The sequence below is a fragment of the Lichenostomus cassidix genome, unplaced genomic scaffold (genome assembly GCF_008360975.1).
Source record: "Lichenostomus cassidix isolate B80296 unplaced genomic scaffold, HeHo_3.0 HiC_scaffold_36, whole genome shotgun sequence".
In the NCBI taxonomy this organism is placed as follows: domain Eukaryota; kingdom Metazoa; phylum Chordata; class Aves; order Passeriformes; family Meliphagidae; genus Lichenostomus; species Lichenostomus cassidix.
This window is the reverse complement of record NW_028147270.1, coordinates 1525865-1547507: the sequence shown is the minus strand read 5'-3', so window position 1 is coordinate 1547507 and position 21643 is coordinate 1525865. Positions and strand designations below refer to the sequence as shown.

The 21643-nt window shown below is 38.4% G+C and overlaps 1 protein-coding gene across 1 annotated transcript in view; it reads left to right on the top strand.

Moving 5' to 3' along the window:
• The window catches only part of RUSF1 (RUS family member 1), a 32995-nt gene extending 13897 nt beyond the window's left edge, over positions 1 to 19098 (top strand). Inside the window, exons 7-14 of the mRNA XM_085044484.1 lie at positions 526 to 627; positions 1394 to 1464; positions 4103 to 4341; positions 5820 to 5877; positions 7039 to 7109; positions 10113 to 10274; positions 14341 to 14418; positions 18950 to 19098. Coding sequence (XP_084900610.1) covers positions 526 to 627; positions 1394 to 1464; positions 4103 to 4341; positions 5820 to 5877; positions 7039 to 7109; positions 10113 to 10274; positions 14341 to 14418; positions 18950 to 19032 — 864 coding nt within the window. The 3' untranslated portion in view covers positions 19033 to 19098. The remainder of the gene's footprint in view (positions 1 to 525; positions 628 to 1393; positions 1465 to 4102; positions 4342 to 5819; positions 5878 to 7038; positions 7110 to 10112; positions 10275 to 14340; positions 14419 to 18949) is intronic.
• The last annotated feature ends 2545 nt before the right edge of the window (positions 19099 to 21643 follow it).

Below are 21643 nucleotides of genomic sequence, written 5' to 3'. Positions count from 1 at the left end.
GAGGTTACTGGGATGATACTGGGACGGACTGGGAGGGACTGGGATGGAGCTTAAACTGGTTTATACTGGTCCATACTGGTCCATACTGGTCCATACTGGTTTATACTGGTTTATATCCATCCATACTGGTCCATACTGGTCCATACTGGTCAGTACTGGTCCATACTGGTCCATACTGGTCAGTACTGGTCCATACTGGTCCATACTGGTCCATACTGGTCCATACTGGTCCATACTGGTCCAAACTGGTTTATACTGGTCCATACTGGTCCATACTGGTTTATACTGGTTTATATGCATCCGTACTGGTCCATACTGGTCCATACTGGTCCATACTGGTCCGTACTGGTCCATACTGGTCCATACTGGTCCATACTGGTCCATACTGGTCCATACTGGTTTATACTGGTCCGTACTGGTTTATACTGGTTTATATCCATCCATACTGGTCCATACTGGTCCATACTGGTCCATACTGGTTTATACTGGTCCATACTGGTCCGTACTGGTCCATACTGGTCCCAGTGCGTGGTGGGCGTGGCCGGAGGCGCCACCCGGGCAGCGCTGGCCGTTCACCAGGCCAGGAGGGACAACGTGGCCGACGTGGCGGCCAAGGACAGCAGCCAGGTGGGCACTGGTTTGTACTGGTTTATACTGGTTTATACTGGTTTATACTGGTTTATACTGGGAGGGACTGGGAGGGCATTGGGAGGGAACTGGGAGGGAACTGGGAAACTGGGAACTGGTTAACTGGAGGACTGGATTTGGGAGTTGGGAGAGTCCATAAACTGGTTTATACTGGTTTATACTGGTTTGTACTGGTTTATATTGGTTTATAGCGGTTTATACTGGTTTTTGCTCTTTATACTGGTTTATAACGATCCATACTGGCCCATACTGGTTTATACTGGTTTTTACTGGTTTATACTGGTTTATATTGGTTTGTACCATTCTATACTGGTTTATACTGGTTTTGGTGCTCATACTGGTTTATAGCATTCCATACTGGTTTGTACAGGTTTATACTGGTTTATATCAATCCATACTGGTCCAAACTGGTCCATACTGGTTTATATCAATCCATACTGGTCCATACTGGTCCATACTGGTTTATATCGATCCATACTGGTCCATACTGGTCCATACTGGTCCATACTGGTTTATATCAATCCATACTGGTTTATATCAATCCATACTGGTCCATACTGGTCCGTACTGGTTTATATCGATCCATACTGGTCCAAACCGGTCCAAACTGGTCCATACTGGTCCATACTGGTTTATACTGGTTTATATCGATCCAAACTGGTCCATACTGGTCCATACTGGTCCATACTGGTTTATATCGATCCATACTGGTCCAAACTGGTCCAAACTGGTCCATACTGGTCAGGAGACGCTGGTGAACGGCGCTGGACTCCTCCTCTCCCTGTTGCTCCTCCCCCTGCTGGACCGGCGGCCATGGTGAGGGGCGGGGCCTGGGTGGGCGGGGCTTAAAGTGGGCGTGGCTTAAAGGGGAGGAGCTTAGGTAATGGAAATTAAGTGGGTGTGGCTTAAAGGGGAGGAGGTTAAATGTATGGTAATTAAAGGGGAGGAGCTTAAAGGGGCGTGGCTTAAAGGGGAGGAGCTTAAATGAATGGCAGTTAAAGGGGAGGAGCTTAGGAATGGAAATTAAGTGGGTGTGGCTTAACGGGGCGTGGCTTAACGGGGAGGAGCTTAAATGAATGGGAATGAAAGGGGAGAGGCTTAAAGGGGCGTGGCTAAAGGGGGAGGAGCTTAAATGCATGTCAATAAAGGGGAGGAGCTTAAAAGGGGTGTGGCTTAAAGGGGAGGAGCTCAACTAATGGGATTTAAATGGGGAGAGGCTGGAAGGGGATGGGCTTAGCTAATGAGATGCAAAAGGGGCGGGACTTGAATTAATGAGCTTTGAGGGGTGGTGCTTAAAGGGAAGGAGCTTGGGTTTGAAGTGGGTGGAGCCTAAAGGGGCGTGGCTTAAGGGGGAGGGGCTTAAATGGGGAGTAAAGGGGTGGGGCTTAAGTGGGTGGGGCTGATAGGGGTGTGGCTTAAAGGGGCGTGGCTTAGGGTCAAGGGGCTAAAAGGGGAGGGGCTTGAGGCTTAAAGGGGTGGGGCTCATTAATGGCATTTAAAGGGGTGGAGCCTAAGTGGGCGTGGCCATTATGGGCTTGAGGGGGAATGACCATAATGGGCGTGGCCTGGGTGAAGTGGGCGTGGTCTGACCTCACTTCCGGCCCCATCCAGCCTCACTTGGAATGGATTTTTTGGGGAATTCTTGAGGTTTTGTTGGGGTTCTTTTTGGTGTTTTTTCCGGGAATTTTACCACAGTGGGCGTGGCTTTTCGGTATGCTAATGAGGTGGGCGTGGCTTAGATGAGGTGGGCGTGGCCTGACCTCACTCTCGGTCTCACCTGGAATCATTTTTTGGGGAATTTTTTTGGTTTTTGGGGTTATTTTGGTGGGTTTTTGGGGGGGGATTTTTGTAATTTTTTCGGTTATTTTGGCACAGTGGGCGTGGCTTTCCGGTATGCTAATGAGGTGGGCGTGGCTTGGATCAGGTGGGCGTGGCCTGACCTGACTTCTGGCCCCGCCCAGCCTCACCTGGAATAGATTTTTTTGGGAAATTTTTGGCTCTTTTAGGGAATTTTTGGTGGTTTTTATGTGGTTTTTTTGGGGAATTTTGATACAGTGGGCGTGGCTTTTCGGTATTCTAATGAGGTGGGCGTGGCCCAGCCGATGTGGGCGTGGCCTCACCCCCCTCCCCGCCCCTCCCAGGCTCACCTGGAATGGAATTTTTGGGGATTTTTTGGGGATTTTTCTTTAATTTTCGGGATTTTAATGAGATGGGCGTGGCTTGTAGGTATTCTAATGAGGTGGGCGTGGCCCAGGCGAGGTGGGCGTGGCCTGACTTCACTTCTGGTCTCACCTGGAATCATTTTTGGGGAATTTTTGGCTTTATTTTGGTTTTTTGGGTGGATTTTTTGGTAATTTTTCAGGAATTTTGGCACAGTGGGCGTGGCTTTCCGGTATGCTAATGCGGTGGGCGTGGCTTAGATGAGGTGGGCGTGGCCTCACCCCCCTCCCCGGCCCTCCCAGCCTCACCTGGAACAGATTTTTTGGAGAATTTTTGGGGATTTTTTGGGGATTTTTCTTTCATTTTCGGGATTTTAATGAGATGGGCGTGGCTTGTCGGTATTCTAATGAGGTGGGCGTGGCTTAGATGAGGTGGGCGTGGCCTGACCTCACTTCCAGTCTCACCTGGAATCATTTTTTGGGGAATTTTTTTTTTGTTTTTGGGGTTATTTTGGTGGTTTTTTTGGGGGGATTTTTGTAATTTTTCGGTTATTTTGGCACAGTGGGCGTGGCTTTTCGGTATGCTAATGAGGTGGGCGTGGCCTAGCTGAGGTGGGCGTGGCCTGACCTCACTTCTGGTCTCACCTGGAATCATTTTTTGGGGAATTTTTGGCCTTTTTTTGGGTTCTTTTGGTGGGTTTTTTGAGTTTTTCCCAGGGATTTGAATACAGTGGGCGTGGCTTTCCGCTATGCTAATGAGGTGGGCGTGGCTTGGATGAGGTGGGCGTGGCCTGACCTGACTTCTGGCCCCGCCCAGCCTCGCCTGGAATGGAATTTTTGGGAATTTTTTTTCTCTTTTGGGCAATTTTTGGTGTTTTTTATGTGGTTTTTGGGGGAATTTTAACACAGTGGGCGTGGCTTTTCGCTATGCTAATGAGGTAGGCGTGGCCTAGCTGAGGTGGGCGTGGATTGACCTCACTTCCGGTCTCACCTGGAATCATTTTTTGGGGACTTTTGGCTTTTTGGGTGGATTTTTTGGTAATTTTTCGGTTATTTTGGCACAGTGGGCGTGGCTTTCCGGTATGCTAATGAGGTGGGCGTGTCCAAGCCGAGGTGGGCGTGGCCTCACCCCCCTCCCCGCCACACCCAGCCTCACCTGGAATGCATTTTTGGCGAATTTTTGGTGATTTTTTTGGGATTTTTCTTTCATTTTCGGGATTTTAATGAGATGGGCGTGGCATTTCGGTATGCTAATGAGGTGGGCGTGGCCTGACCCCCCTCCCCGCCCCCCCCAGGCTCACCTGGCCCCTCCTCCTCCTCCTCCTCTCCACCCACCTGTTGGCCAACCTGCTGGCGCTGAGCTCGCTCTGCCTCACCTCCCCCAACCGGCCCCGCCTCCGCCTCGTGATTGGCTGGGCGCTCCGGGGGGGCGGGGCCAAGGGGGAAAGGGGCGTGGCCTGCGGGGGAAGGGGCGTGGCCAGGCTGGAGGTGCCCCGCCCTGCCCAGGTGAACCGCAGGGAGCCGCTGCTGCCGGGTGAGAGGGGATTTTGGGGTTTTTGGGGATTTTGGGGGTTTTGGGGGGATTTTGGGGGTTTTGAGGGGATTTTGGGGATTTTTGGGGGATTTGGGGATATTGGGGGATTTGGGGAATTTGGGGGAATTTTTGGGATTTGGGGGATTTGGGGGATTTGAGGAAATCTTGGGGAAAATTGGCTAGATTTTTGGGGGAAATTTGGGAGATTTGGTGGAAATTTGGGGAAAATTTGGGGGATTTTGGGAGAATTTGGGGTTTTCCAATGGAATTTAGTTGGAATTTTAGGAATTTTTGGGGATCCCTGATGGGATTTGGTGGATTTTGGGGAATTTGGGGGATTTTAGGAAATTGGGAAATTTGGGGATTTTGGGGAATTTGGGGGAAATTTTGGGGGAAATTTTGGGAATTTGGGGAATTTGGGGGATTTTGGGAGATTTGGGGGAATTTGGGGGAATTTGGAGGATTTGGAATTTTGTGGAAATTCTTGAGATTTGGGGAAATTTGGGGCATTTTTGGGGTTTTGGGGGAATTTGGGGGGAATTTTGGGGGAATTTGGGGAATTTTTATGGTTTTGGGGATTTTGGGAGAATTTGGGGGAATTTCGGGGGACTTTGGGAGGATTTAGAGGAAATTTTGGGATCTGGATGAACCTTTTGGGGGAACTTGGGGAGAAATTTGGGATTTGGAGGATTTTAGGATTTTTTGGGGGATTTGAGGGAATTTGGATTTGGGGAATTTGGGGGGAGATTTTTGAGGAATTTTGGGGAGATTTGGGGGAATTTTGGGGAAATTTAGGGAATTTGGGGTTCTGGGGAAACTTTGGGATTTTTGGGGAGATTTTGGGGATCTTTTGGGGATCTTAAAGGAAATTTCAGGAATCTAGAGGATCTTTTGGGATTTTGGGGAACTCAGCCAACTTGGGAACAACCTTTTGGGGAATTGGAGAATTTTGAAATTTCTGGGATGATCTGGGGAATTTAAAAGGGAAACCTTGGGGAGATTTGGGGAATCTTGGGGGATTTGGGGAATTTGGGAGATTTTTAAAGCAATTTGGAGATTTTTGGTGATTTTAAGGAAATTGAGGAGAATTTGGGGGAAATTTGGGGGAGGGGATTGGGGGAATTCTGGGGGATTTTGAGGGAACCTTGGGTATATTGAGAGGAACCTGGGGGACTTTCTTGGAATTCTTGGGGATTTTGAGGAAACCTTGGGCCTATTTGGAAGAACCTGGAAATTTGACTAGACTTTGGGGACCTTGTGAATTGTGAAGATCTTGGGGATCTTTGGGGGAAATCCCTCTTGGTGGTTTTGGTGGAATTTTGGGGGATTTTTTAGGGATTTTGGGGGGAATTGGATGACGTCACTCCCACCCTAATGATATCATTCCCGCCATGATGACGTCATTCACACTTTGATGACGTCATTCCCACCCTGATGACGTCATTCCCGTCCCGATGACGTCACTGCCCCTCCCCCAGGGTTGGGCTCTGGCCGTCGCCTTCACCTGGGAGCTCCTTTGGGTCACCTGGTGAGCAGGTGAGGGGGAGGGGCGGGAATGCGGGATTTTGGGGAATTTGGGGATTTTTTTGGGAAATTTTGGGGATTTTTTTGGGAATTTTTGGGATTTTTTGGGGATTTTTTTTGAATTTTTGGGAATTTTTTGGGGATTTTTGGGATTTTGGGAATTTGGGATTTTTGGAATTTTTGGGATTTTTTGATTTTTTGCAATTTTTGGGAATTTTTTGTTTTTTTGCATTTCTTTTGCAATTTTTAGGAATTTTTGGGGAAATTTTTTTGGAATTTTTTCGAATTTTTTTGGAATTTTTTTAAGGTTTTTGAGGAATTTTTGGAAATTTTTGAGTAATTTTTTTGGGGATTTTTGAGGAATTTTTGGAAATTTTTTGGGGAATTTGTTGGGAATTTTGTTGGAATTTTTGGGGCAATTTTTTTGGATTTTTTTTTTAATTTTTAAAAATTTTTTTGGATTTTTTTGCAATTATTTTTGGAATTTTAGGGGAATTTTTTGGAGTTTTTTTCAGGATTTTTGAGGAATTTTTTCGGAATTTTTTGGGAATTTTTGGGAATTTTTTAGGAATTTTTTTTTTTTTGAGGCATTTTGGGGAATTTTTCAGATTTCTTTGCGATTTTTTTGGAATTTTTTTGAGAATTTTATCTCAATTTTTTGGGAATTTTTTTTGCAATTTTTGGAGAATTTTTTGGGATTTTTTTTGAATTTTGGAGAATTTTCTGGGAATTTTTTTAGGATTTTTGAGGAATTTTTGGGAATTTTTGGGCAATTTTTGGGGAACTATTGGGGAATTTTTGGGGAATTTTTTGGAATTTAGGGTAAATTTTTTGGAGTTTTTTTGGAATTTTTTGGGGAATTTTTTGGGAATTATTTTGGATTTTTTTGGGAATTTTTTTGGAATTTTTTGGGAATTTTTTATGAATTTTTTGGGAATTTTTTTGGAATTTTGGAGAATTTTTTCTTAATTTTTTTGGGAATTTTTGAGAATTTTTTGGGAATTATTTTGGAAATTTTTGGGGAATATTTTTGGGGATTTTTTTTGCAATTTTTTTGGAAATTTTTTGGGAATTTTTTGCAATTTTTGGGGAATTTTTTTGGGAATTTTGGGGAATTTTTTTTTAGGAATTTAACCAATTTTGGGATTTTTTCCCCAATTTTTTTATTCCCAGCGAGGCAGAATTCCGGAAAGCTCTGGAATGTGGAACTCCTGATTATATCATCGTCCTTCGCCCCTCCCAAGGTAGGTGGGAAACCCCAAATTTTGGGAAAAATTTTGGGAAAAATTGGGAAAAAAATTAGGGAAAAATTAGGGAAAAAATTGGGAAAAATTTGGGAAAAAATTGGGGGAAATTGGGGGAAATTTGGGAAAAATCGGGAAAAATTGGGGGAAATTTGGGGGAAATTCAGGAAAAATTGGGGAAAATTTGAGAAAAAAATTGGGAAAAATTTGGGGAAAATTGGGGAAAAATTGGGAAAAAATTGGGAAAAATTTAAGAAAAAATTGGGGAAAATTCAAGAAAAGTTGGGAAATTTTGGAGAAAAAATTGGGAAAAATATAGGAAAATTCAGGAAAAAATTGGGAAGATTTTGGGGAAATTTGGGAAAAACTTTGGGGAAAATTTGGTAAAAATTGGGGAAAAATTGGAGAAAATTTGGGGAAAAAATGGGAGAAATTAGGGAGAAATTAGGGAAAAATTAGGGAAAAAATTGGGAAAAAATTGGGAAAAATTTGGGGAAAATTTGGGGAAAATTTGAGAAACAATTGGAAAAATTTGGGAAAAATTTGGGGAAAATTTGAGAAAAAAATTGGGAAAATTTGGGGGAAAATTTGGGAAAAATTTGGGAAGAATTTTGGGGAAATTCAGGAAAAAGTTGGGAAAAATTGAGGAAAATTTGGGGCAAAATTTGGGAAAAATTTGGGGGAAATTCGAGAAAAGTTGGGAAATTTTGGAGAAAAAATTGGGAAAAATATAGGAAAATTCAGGAAAAAATTGGGGGAAAATTTTGAAAAAAATTGGGAAATTTGGGAAAATTTGGGGAAAATTTGGGGGAAAATTGGGAAAATTTTGGAAAAAATTGGGGAAAAATTTAGAAAAATTTGAAATTTGGAAAAATCTGGAAAAATTTGGAAAATTTGGGAAAATTTGGGAAAAATTGGGGAAAATTTTTGGGGAAAAATGGAGAAAAAATTGAGAAAAAACTGGGAAAAATTTGGGAAAATTTGTGAAAAATTCAGAAAAAACTGGGCAAAAATTGGGAAAAATTTGGGAAAAATTCAGGAAAAATTTTGGGAAAATTTGGGGGAAATTCAGGAAAAATTCAGGAAAAAATTGGGAAAAAATCAGGAAAAATTTGGGGAAATTCGAGAAAAAATCGGGGAAAATTCGGGAAAAATCGAGGAAAATTTGGGAAAAATTTCGGGAAAAATTCAGGAAAATGTTGGGAAAATTTAAAAAAATTAGAGAAAAATTTGGGGAAAATTTGGGAAAATTCAGGGAAAATTTGGGACAAAGTCAGGAAAAAATAGGGAAAAATTCGGGAAAAAATGGAGAAAAAATCGGGAAAAATCGGGAAAAGTCGTGAAAAATTCGGGAAAAAATTGGGAAAATTTGTGGGAAAAGTTGGGAAAAAGTTGGGAAAAATTTGGGGAAAATTCAGGAAAAAATAGGGAAAAATTCGAGAAAAAATGGAGAAAAAATTGGGAAAAAATCGGGAAAAATCGGGAAAATTTGTGGAAAAATTTGCAGAAAATTTGGGAAAATTCGGGGAAAAATGTGGGAAAAATTCAGGAAAAAATAGGGAAAAAATTCGAGAAAAAATTGAGAAAAAATCGGGAAAATTCGGGAAAAATTCAGGAAAAATTCGGGAAAAATTGGGAAAATTTGGGGGAAAATTTGGGAAAATTTTTTTGGGAATCTCCCCCTGACTCCTCCCCGTGAAATTCCACCCAAATTTGGGATTTTTTTCCCCAAAAAAGGAGGTTTTGGAGTTTTTTTTTTCCCTGGAATTTCGGAAATCCCAAATTTAAGAATCTCAGAAATTTTAGGTCAAATTTTCCCAAATTTTGGGGGTTTTTTGGGTGGAATTTTGGCTCCATTTGTCCCAAATTTTTCCCCTAAATCCTCCAAATTTTGGAATTTCGGGATCGGGATTTTTTTGGGGATCCCAAATTTTAGATCCTGGAATTTTGGGAATCCCAAATTAAGAAATCCCAGAAATTTTGGGTCAATTTTCCCAAATTTTGGGTCAATTTGTCCCAGTTTTGGGTCTTTTTCCCCAAAATTTTTCTCCAAAAATCCCCAAATTTTGGAATTTCAACCCCAGAATTTTTCCAAATTCCCAAATTTGGGGATGAGGAATTTTTTGGAAATCCCAAATTTTGGAATCCCACAAATTCTGAGTCCAATTCCCCCAATTTTTGGGTCAAATTTTCCCCAAATTTTGACATTTTTTCCTTTAAAATCCCCAAATTTCGGAATTTCAACATGGGAATTTTTGGGAATCCCAAATTTTGGGATGAGGAATTTTTTGGGAATCCCAAAATTTGAGAATCCCAGAAATTTTGGGTTCAATTCCCCCAAATTTTGATCCTTTTTCCCAAATTTTTCGCCCTAAAATCCACCATTTTTTCCCCTAAAACCCCCAAATTTTGGAATTTCTTCACCGGATTTTTTGGGAATTCCCAAATTTGGGGATGAGGAATCTTTTGGGAATCCCAAATTTTGGAATCCCAGAAATTCTGAGTCAAATTTCCCCAAATTTTGTGTCAATTTTTCCCAAATTTTATGGATTTTTCCCTTAAATCTCCAAATTTTGGAATTTCAACCGCAGAATTTTTCCAAATTCCCAAATTTCGGGATGAGGAATTTTTTGGGAATCCCAAATTAAGAAATCCCAGAAATTTTAGGTTCAATTCCCCCAAATTTTGGGTCAAATTTTCCCCAAATTTTGACATTTTTGCCTTTAAAATCGCCAAATTTTGGAATTTTGAAATCGGATTTTTTCTGATCTCCCAAATTTGGGGATGAGGAATTTTTTGGGAATCCCAAATTTTGGAATCCCACAAATTCTGAGTCCAATTTCCCCAAATTTTGGGTCAATTTTTCCCAAATTTTATGGATTTTTTTCCCCTAAAATCCCCAAATTTCGGAATTTCTTCACCGGGATTTTTGGGAATTCCCAAATTTGGGGATGAGGAATTTTTTGGGAATCTCCCCCTGACTCCTCCCCTTTCCCTCTGCAGGCTGGGTGGGGGTTGGGCTGCGCCGAGGCTCCTCCCCCCAGAGCTCCATGCTGGCTGCAGCTCAGGCTTTGCTGCTCCTCGAGCTGCTGGGGGAGAATTTGGGATCCCAAACGGCGCTGGGGAGGCAGCTGGGGGAGCTGCAGAGACGCCTGAAGGAGAGTCGTGAGTGTTTTGGGGATTTTGGGGGAATTTTAGGGGATTTTGGGGATTTTTTCTGATTTTTTTTCGATTTTTTTCGAATTTTTTTCGAATTTTTTCCGATTTTTTTCGAATTTTCCAATTTTTTCAATTTTTTCGAATTTTTTCGAATTTTTCTGATTTTCTATTTTCTTCGATTTTCCCAATTTTTAAAAAAATTTTTTCGATTTTTCCATTTTTCTGCATTTTTTGTGATTTTTTTCGATTTTTTGAAATTTTTCTGATATTTTCCGATTTTCGATTTTTCTGATTTTCCCGTTTTCAGTTCCGATTTTTTCAGATTTCTTTCAATTTTGAAATTTTTGATTTTCGGATTTTTTCAATTTTTCGATTTTTTCCTGATTTTTTCGATTTTTTTACTATTTTTTCTATTTTTCTGATTTTTTCGATTTTTTCCAATTTTTCCATTTTTGTGCTTTTCACGAATTTTTAGATTTTTAAAAACTTTTGAATTTTATTCAAAATTTTGTTTTCACAATTTTTCAAATTTTTCAATTTTTTTCTATATTTTTTAGATTTTTTTTTCGATTTTTTTCGATTTTTTTCCTAAAATTTTTGGGGACTTTTGGGGATTTTTTGGGGGGATTTTGGGGGAGAATTTGGGATCCCAAACGGCGCTGGGGAGGCAGCTGGGGGAGCTGCAGAGACGCCTGAAAGAGAGTCGTGAGTGTTTGGGGATTTTGGGAAATTTGGGGATTTTTTGGGATTTTTTTGGATTTTTTCGAATTTTTTCGATTTTTGGGATTTTTTCGGATTTTTTTCCGATTTTTTTTCGATTTTTTTCGAATTTTTTTCGATTTTTTTTTCGATTTTCAGATTTTCCAATTTTTCTGGGTTTTTCCGATTTTTTCAGATTTTATTTTCTGATTTTCCGATTTTTGAATTTTTTTAAAATTTTTTCTATTTTTCCAATTTTTTTTCAGATTTTTTTCGATTTTTTGATTTTTTTCGATTTTTTTCCGATTTTTTTCGAATTTTTTCTGATTTTCTTCGAATTTTTTTCAATTTTTTTCCATTTTTTTCGATTTTTTTTCTGATTTTCGATTTTCAGATTTTAAAAATTATTTTCGATTTTCAGATTTTTCGATTTTTTCGATTTTTTTCGATCTTGTGAATATTTTAAAATTTTTTCGATTTTTTTCGATTTTTTTCGATTTTTTTCGATTTTTTAATGATTTTTCAGATTTTTTTGGATTTTTTTCGATTTTCTCCGATTTTTTCAATTTTTTCGAATTTTTCAATATTTTCCGATTTTTTCCCCCATTTTTTCTGATTTTTTTTCAATTTTATTTCGAATTTTTTTGGTAATTTTTCGATTTTTTTTCCATTTTTTTTCCATTTTTTTTCCGTTTTTTTTCCGAATTTCTTTTTGATTTTTAATTATTTTTTTCTCCATCTTTTTTGAAATTTTTTCGAATTTCTTTGAAATTTTTTTCAGATTTTTGTCAGATTTTTAAACAATGTTTTTGAGTTTTTTTCAGATGTTTTTCGACTTTTATTCGTTTCTTCTCGGACTTTTCCAGTTTTTTTTCTGATGTTTCTTCAGTTTTTAAATCTTTTTTTCGAAGTTTTTAAAATTTCTAAAAATTTTTTACGATTTTTATTCCAAATTTTTTTCTGATCTTTTTCTATTTTTTTCAGTTTTGGGGTTTTTTTTCCTCTCATTTTGGATCTGGGAAGCTTTGAGTGAAATTTGGGAGAATTTTGGGAATTTTTGGGAGAATTTTGGGAATTTTTGGGAATTATTTGGGAATTTTTGGGAGAATTGAGGGAATTTTGGGGTAATTTTGGGAATATTTGGGGAATTTTGCCAATTTTTTTGCTCTTTGCTAATTTTTCTCTTTTCCTCCTTTCCTCAAATTTTCCCCCAAATTTCCCCAAAATTTTCCCCAAATTTTCCCTGAATTTTCCCTAAATTTTCCCTAAACTTTCCCCAAATTTTCCCTAATTTCCCTCAAATTTTCCCTCAAATTTTCCCTCAAATTTTCCCCAAATTTTCCCCAAATTTTCCATTTTTTTCTCACCTTTTCCTCCTAAATTTTCCCTCTTTTTCCCAAAATTTTCCCCAAAATTTCCCTTTTTTCCCCAAATTTTCCCAAATTTTTCCTGAATTTTTCCCAACATTTTCCTGAATTTTTCCCAAATTGTCCCCAAATTTTCCCCCAAATTTCCCCCAATTTCCCAAATTTCCCTAAATTTCCCTCAAATTTTTCCCAAATTTTCCCATTTTTCCTCCATTTCCCCCCAAAAACCCCCAAATTTTGCCATAATTTTCCCACATTTTTCCCCAAATTTTCCCAAATTTCCCTAAATTTTACCCAAATTTTTCCTCCTTTTCCCCCAAATTTTTCTGCTTTTTTCCCCCAAATTTTTATCCATTTTTCCTCCAAATTTTTCTGCCCTTTTCATGCCAATTTTCCCCAAATTTCCCCCAAATTTTCCCCAAAATTCATTCCCATTTTTCTCCCAAATTTCCCTAAATTCCCCTAAATTCCCCCAAAATTTCCTAAATTTCCCCATTTCCTTTCCACAAAATTTCCCCCTAAATTCCTCCAAATTTTCCCCCAAATTTCCCCAAATTTCCCTCAAATTTTCTCCCAAACTTTCTGAAATTTTTCCCCAAATTTTCCCTATTTTCCCCCAAATTTCCCCCAAATTTTCCCACCAATTTTTTGCCAAATTTCCCCCAAATTTCCCCCAAATTTTCCCTTTTCCTCTCCAAATTTTCCTCCAAATTTTCCCAAATTTTTCTGCCTTTTTCCTGCCAATTTCCCCCCAAATTTCCCTCAATTTTCCCTTCATTTCCCCCAAACTTTCCCATAAATTTTCCCTTTTTTTATCATTTTTCCCAAATCTTCCCCCAAATTCCACCAAATTCTCCCATTTTTCCCAAAATTTCCCCGAAATTTCCCCAAATTTCCCCAAATAACCCCAAATTTCCCCCAAATTTTCCTCCAATTTCCCTAAATTTTCCCCAAATTTTCCTTTTTCCCCTCAAATTTCCCCCAAATTTCCCCAAATTTCCCCAAAATCTCCCTTTTTCTCCCCACATTTCCCCAAATTTCCCCCAAATTTTCCCTTTTTTCCCCAAATTTCCCCCAAAATTTCCCCCAAATTTCCCCCAAATTTTCCCACCAAATTTCCCCCAAATTTCCCCCAAATTTTCCCTTTTCCTCTCCAAATTTTCCTCCAAATTTTCCCAAATTTTTCTGCCTTTTTCCTGCCAATTTCCCCCCAAATTTCCCTCAATTTTCCCTTCATTTCCCCCAAACTTTCCCATAAATTTTCCCTTTTTTTATCATTTTTCCCAAATCTTCCCCCAAATTCTCCATTTTTCCCAAAATTTCCCCAAATTTCCCCCAAATTCTCTATTTTTTGCCCCAATTTCCCCCAAACTTCCCCAAACTCCCCAAAAATTCCCCCAAATCCCCCCAAATTTCCCCAAATTTCCCTGAAATTTTCCCAAAATTTCCCCAAATTCTCTCCAAATTTTCCCTTTTCCCCCAAATTTTTTCCATTTTCCCCAAATTTTCCCATAAATTTTCTCTAAATTTCCCTCAAATTTTCCCCCCAATATTTTCCCTTTTTTCCCCCAAATTTCCCCTAAATTTTCTCCAAATTTTCCCCCATTTTTCCTCAAAATTTTCCCAAATTTTCCCCCCAATTTTTGCCACATTTTCCCCAATTTTTGCCACTTTTTTCTCAAAATTTTCTCCAATTTTTTCCCCCAAATCCCCCCAAATTCCCTTTTTTCCCCCAAATCTCCCCAAATTTCCCCAAATTCTCCCCAAATTTCCCAAAATTCCCCTTTTTCCCCCAAATTTCCCCAAAATTCCCCTTTTTCTCCCCAAATTCCCCAAATTTTCCCCAAATTTCCCTTTTTTCTCCCCAAATTTCCCCAAATTTTCCCCAAATTTCCCCAAATTTCCCCAAATTTCCCCAAATTTTCCCCAAATTTCCCCAAATTTCCCCAAATCTCCCCAAATTCTCCCCAAATTCTCCCCAAATTTCCCCATCTCCCCTCCCCCAGCCCGCGGCTCTGTCCCTTGGGGGATTTTGGCAGAAACTTCGCGACTTTTCCGCGACGTCGGCCCCGCCCTGCTGGCAGGTGAGAGACACGGGATATCGCGATAGAGACCCGAAATATCGCGATATAAAATGGAATTATCGCGATAGAACCCGAAATGTCACGATAGAGGCAAAAATATCGCGATATAAAACGGAAATATCGCGATAGAGACCTGGAAATGTCGCGATAGTGACCCAGATATCGCGATATAAAATGGAAATGTCGCGATATAAACGGAAATGTCAGGATATAAAATGGAAATGTCTCAATAGAACCCGAAAAGTCACAATAGAGACCGAAATATCGCGATATAAAATGGAAATGTCGCGATAGAGACCCGAATATCGCGATAGAGACCCGAAATGTTGCGATAGAAAATGAAATGTCGCGATAGAAACGGAAATGTCGCGATATAAAACGGAAATGTCGTGATAGAGACCTGGGAATGTCGCGATAGAGACCCCAAAATGTCACAGTAGAGACCAAAATATCGCGATATAAAATGGAAATATCGCGATAGAAACGGAAATGTGGCGATATAGAACAGAAATATCGCGATAGAGACCCCAAAATGTCACGATAGAGACCCGAAATGTCGCGATAGAAACGGAAATGTCGCGATAGAGACCAAAATATCGCGATATAAAATGGAAATGTCGCGATAGAGACCTGGAAATGTCGCGATAGTGACCCAGATATCGCGATATAAAACGGAAATGTCGCAATAGAAACGGAAATGTCGTGATATAAAATAGAAATGTCACAATAGAAACCAAAATGTCACAATAGAGACCGAAATATCGCGATATAAAACGGAAATGTCGCGATAGAGACCCTAATATCGCGATATAAAACGGAAATATCGTGCTAGAAACGGAAATGTCACGATAGAGACCCGGGAATGTCGCGATAGATGCAAAAATATCGTGATATAAAATGGAAATTTCGCGATAGAGACCCGAAATGTCGCGATATAAACCGGAAATATCGCGATAGAAAACAGAAATGTCACGATATAAACCGGAATGTCGGGATAGAGACCCCAAATATCGCGATAGAAGGCGGAAATATCGGGATAGAGACCCAAAATATCGCGATAGAGACCCAAATGTTGTGATATAAAACGGAAATATCGCGATAGAAACTGAAATTTTGCTATATAAAACGGAAATGTCACGATAGAGACCCGAAATATCGCGATAGAAACTGAAATGTCGCAATAGAGACCCCAAAATGTCACAGTAGAGACCAAAATATCGCGATATAAAACTAAAATGTCGCAATAGAGACCCGGAAATGTCACGGTAGAAACTGAAATGTCGCGATAGAGACCCCAAATATTGTGATAAAAAGCGGAAATATCGCGATAGAGACTCAAAAATGTCGCGATAGAGACCCGGAAATATGATAGAGACCCGAATATCGCGATAGGGACCCCAAATGTCGCGATAGAAACTGAAATGTCGTGATCGAGACCTGAATATTGCAATAGAGACCCCAAATATCGCGATACAGACCAGGAAATGTCGCGATAGAAACCGAAATGTCGCGATAGAGACCCCGAAATGTCACTATAGAGACCAAAATATCGTGATATAAAATGGAAATGTCGCGATAGAGACCTGGAAATGTCGCGATAGAGACCTGGAAATGTCGCGATATAAACCGGAAATGTCGCGGTAGACACCAAAATGTCGTGATAGAGACCCCAAAATGTCACAGTAGAGACCAAAATATCGCGATATAAAATGGAAATGTTGCGATATAAAACTAAAATGTCGCGATACAGACCTGGAAATGTCGCAATAGAGACACGGAAATATCGCGATAGAAACTGAAATGTCGCGATCGAGACCCCAAATATCACGATACAGACCTGGAAATGTCACAATAGAAACAGAAATGTCGCTATAGAGACCCAGGAATGTTGCGATAGAGACCCAAAATATCGCGATATAAAACGGAAATATCACGATAGAGACCCAAATATCATGATATAAAATGGAAATGTCGCGATAGAGACACCAAAATATCGCCATAGAGACACCAAAATATCGCGATAGAGACCCGGATATCGCGATATAAAACTGAAATGTCGCGATATAAAACTGAAATGTCGCAATAGAAACGGAAATGTCGCGGTAGACACCAAAATATCGTGATAGAGACCCCAAAATGTCACAGTAGAGACCAAAATATCGCGATATAAAATGGAAATGTTGCGATATAAAACTAAAATGTCGCGATAGAGACCTGGAAATGTCGCGATACAGACCTGGAAATATCGCAATAGAGACACGGAAATGTCGCGATAGAAACGGAAATGTTGCAGTCGAGACCTGAATATCGCGATAGAGACCCCAAATATCGCGATACAGACCTGGAAATGTCACAATAGAAACAGAAATGTCACGATAGAGACCCCGAAATGTCACAGTAGAGACCAAAATATCGCGATATAAAATGGAAATGTCGTGATAGAGACCAAAAAGTCGTGATATAAAACGGAAATATCGCGACAGAGACCCGGAAATGTCGCGATAGAAAATGAAGATATTGTGATAGAGACCCCAGAATGTCACGATAGCGACCAAGATATCGTGATATAAAATGGAACTATCGCGATAGAGACCCGGGAATGTCGCGATAGAGACCCGAAAATATTGTGATAGAGACCCGAATATCGTGATAGGGACCCCAAATGTCGCGATGGAAATTGAAATATCGCAATAGAGCCCCGGAAATCTCGTGATATAAACAGAAATATCACGATAGAAAATGAAAATATCGTGATATAACCCAAACATATTGCGATAGAAACGGAAATATTGCGATAGAGACCCGGGAATGTCGCGATAAAAACAGAAATATCGTGATAGAAACCGAAATGTCGCGATAGAGACCCCAAATATTGCGATAAAAAGCGGAAATGTTGCGCTAGAAACCCGAGATATCGCGATGTGAAACTGAAATGTCGCGATAGAAACAGAAATATCGCGATAGAAAACTCGAAATGTGGCGATAGAAAACGAAATATCGCGATAGAAAACGAAATTATCATGGTAGAACCCCGAAACAGCATGATAGAACCCAAAATACCGCGATAGAACCCAAAAAGTTGCAATAGACACAGAAATATCGCGATAAAGCCCCGAAAAATCGTGATAGAAATGGAAATATCGCCATAGAAACGGAAATATCGCGGTGGAAACCCGGAAATGTCGCGATAGAACCCCGAATATAGCGGTAGAACCCCGAGTATCACGATAAAGCCCGAAATATCGTGACAGAACCCCAAGATACGGCAGAACCCAAAAATAACCACAACGGAGCCCCGAGAATGGCGATAGAACCCTTAAAGAATCGCTACAGACCGCAAAATATCGCGACAGAGCCACAAAAATACCGTGATAGTCGCCAAAAATGTCGCGATAGAACCCAAAAATATTGTGACAAGACGCCAAAATATCGCGACAGAGCCCCAAAATATCGCGACAGAACCCCAAAATATCACGGCACAGCCCCAAAATATCGCGACAGAGCCACAAAATATCGCGACAGAACCCCCCAAAAATTGCGATAGAACCACAAAAATCGCCATAGAACCCCAAAATATCGCAATAGAACAAAAATATCGCGACAGAACCCCAAAATATCACGATAGAACCCCAAAATATCGCGATAGAACAAAAATACCGCGATAGTCGCCAAAAATATCGCGATAGAACCCAAAAAAATGGCGACAAGACCCCAAAATATCGCGACAGAGCCCCAAAATATCACGACATAACCCCAAAATATCGCGGCAGAGCCACAAAACGTAGCGATAGAACCCCAAAAACTCAGGCTGGAAGCCCAAAATATCGCGATAGAACCACAAAAATCGCAATTGAACCCTGAAAATATCGCGATAGAAGCCAAAATATCGCGACAGAACCCCAAAATATCGCGATAGAACCCCAAATCTCGTGACATTTGTGGAAATTTTTGGGAGGAATTCGGGGAATTTTGGGGATTTTGTGGAATTTTTGGGGGATGTGGGGGGAAAATTTGCGGAAATTTTGTGGAAATTTAGGAAAATTTGTGGGAAAATTTGTGGAAATTTAGGAGAAAGTTTGGGAAATTTTTTGGAAAATTTGGGGAAATTTGGGGAAAAATTGTGGAAATTTGGGGAATTTTTTTGAAATTTGAGGAAATTTGGGGGAAATTTTGGGGAATTTTGTGGAAATTTCGGGGAACTTTTTTGAAATTTGGGGAAAATTTGTGAAAATTTTGGGAAATTTGGGGAAAATTTGTGGAAATTTAGGGAAAAGTTTGGGAAAATTTGGAGAAAAATTGAGGAAATTTGGGGGAAATTTAGGAAAATATTGGGAAAATTTTGGGGAAAATTTATGGAAATTTTGGGGGAAATTTGTGGGAAAATTTGTTGAAATTTTGGGGACATTTTTAGGAATTTTGTGGGAATTTTTGGGGATTTGCGGGGGAAAAAGAACAAAAAAATCGCGGGAAAAGCCACTTCCGGCGGCGGCACTTCCGGGTTGTCACTTCCGGCGTTTGGCGCCCCCTGCAGGGCTGGAGGACGCCGGCTGGGACCTGCAGCGCCCCCTGCTGGCCGTGGACGAGTGGCGGCTGGAGTGGGCGGAGCCGGAATGACGTCATAACCCGCCGGAAGTGACCACACCCATTTCCGGGAAATGGGAGGAAGAACCGGAAGTGAGGAGAAATTGAAATGAAAAAAATTCAAATAAAAGATTTTTGGAAAAATAGGAAAAATTTCTGTGGAATTTTTTTTATTATTTTGGGGATTTTTTGGGGATTTTTTGGGTTTTTTTCTTTAATTTTTTAGGGATTTTTTTCGGATTTTTGGGATTTTTTTGGGGAGTTTTTGGGGATTTTTTTCAGATTTTTTCTGATTTTTTAGGGATTTTTTTGGGGATTTTTAGGGATTTTTTGGGGATTTTTTTCCTGATTTTTTGGGATTTTTTTCCTGATTTTTGGGGATTTTGGGATTTTGGGAATTTTTGGGTTTTTCTTTAATTTTTAGGGATTTTTCTGATTTTGGGATTTTTAGGATTTTGGGAGTTTTGGGGATTTTTCTGATTTTTTGGAGATTTTTTGGGGATTTTAGGGATTTTGATTTTCTGATTTTCTTGGGATTTTTTGGAACTTTTTAGGGATTTTTTCCTGATTTTTTTGGGATTTTTTGGAACTTTTTAGGGATTTTTTTCCTGATTTTTTTGGGATTTCTGGGATTTTTTTGGGATTTCTGGGGATTTTTTTCCCGGAATTTTTTCTGGTTTTTGGGGATTTTTTTTGAATTTTTAGGGACTTTTTCCTGATTTTTGGGATTTTTGGGATATTTTGGAGAATATTTTTATTTTCTTGGGAGTTTTGGAACTTTTTAGGAATTTTTTTTTCTGATATTTGGAGATTTTGGGGATTTTGGGATTTTTCTGATTTTCTAGGGATTTTTTCTGATTTTTTGGGGATTTTTTCTTATTTTTGGAATTTTTTCTGATTTTCTTATGATTTTTAAAATTTTTAGGGATTTTTCCTGATTTCTTGGAATTTTTTGGGATTATTTTGAGTTTTAGGATTTTTTCCTGAATTTTGGGATTTTCTGATTTTTGAGATTTTGGGAATTTTTCCTGATTTTTAGGGATTTTTTTCCTGAATTTTTGGGATTTTTTCTGATTTTTTTGAGATTTTTGGGGATTTTTTTGGATTTTTTTTCTGATTATTTTTCTGATTTTTTGGGATTTTTTCTGAATTTTTGGGATTTTTAATGATTTTTTGGAGATTTTTGGGGATTTTTTTGGATTTTTCTGAATTTTGGGATTTTTTCCTGATATTTTTAGGGATTTTCTGATTTTGAAAATGATTTTTTGGAAATGAGAAAAATTTAAATAAAATTTGGGGAAAAAATCGGAAAATTTCTATGGTTCTTTTCTGATTTTGGGATTTTTAATGATTTTGGGATTTTTTTTCTATTTTTTGGGGATTTTTTCTGATTTTTTGGGATTTTTGGGACTTTTTGGGGTTTTTAATTACTTTTGGGATTTTTATTTTCCTGATTTTTGGAAACGATTTTTGGGAAATTCCAAAAATTTAAATAAAAAATTTCCTAAAAATAAATTCTGAATAAATTCAGAAAAAAAAATTCGGAAAAATTTCTGTGGATTTTTGGGGAATTTTTGGGGAAATGTGGAATTTGGGGATTTTGGGAATTTTAGGGAAATTTGGGGAATTTTTGGGAGAATTTTTAGGGGAATTCAGAAAAACTCTGAAAAAATTTCAAATAAATTCAGAAAAAATTGCATAAATTTGCATAAATTTGCATAAATTCTGATAAATTCAGAAAAATTACGAAAAATACTTAGAAAAACTCAGAAAAAATCAGAAAAATTCTGAATAAATTTGCAAAAATTCTGAATAAATTCTGGATAAATTCTTAATAAATTCAGATAAATTCAGAAAAAAATTCAGATAAATTCTGAATAAATTCTGAATAAAATTCAGAAAAAAATTCAGAAAAATTCATCCAAAAAATCAGGAAATCCGAAAATCCAGAAAAATCCAGAGAAATCAGAAAAATCAGAAAATTTCAAAAAATTTAGAAAAATTCACCCAAAAATCAGAAAATTCATCAAAAATCAGAAAAAATTCCAAATAAATTCAGATAAATTCAGAAAAAATCAGAAAAATCCAGAAAAAGTCCAAAAATTCAGGAAAAATTTTAAAAATTCAGAAAATTCAGAAAAATTTCAAATAAATTCAGATAAATTCAGATAAATTCAGAAAAAATTAAGAAAATTTTTTTAAATCCAGAAAAATCCAGAAAAATCAGAAAATTCAGAAAAATTTAAAAATCACATAAATTCAGGAAAAAATAAAAAAAAAACTCAGGAAAAAAATTTAAAATTCAGAAAATTCACCCAAAATCAGCAAAATCAGAAAAAATCACCCAAAAATCCAGAAAATTCAGAAAAAAATCAGAAAAAAATCAGAGAAATTTACGGAAAAATTCAGAAAAAATTCCAAATAAATTCAGATAAATTCAGACAAATTCAGAAAGAATTAAGAATTTTTTTAATCCAGAAAAATCCAGAAAATCAGAAAAATTCAGAAAAATAAAAAAAAACCACATAAATTCAGAAAAAAATCCAAAAAACTCAGAAAAAATTTAAAAATTCAGAAAAATTCACCCAAAAAATCAGCAAAAATCAGAAAAATTCACCAAAAAAATCCAGAAAAATTCAGGAAA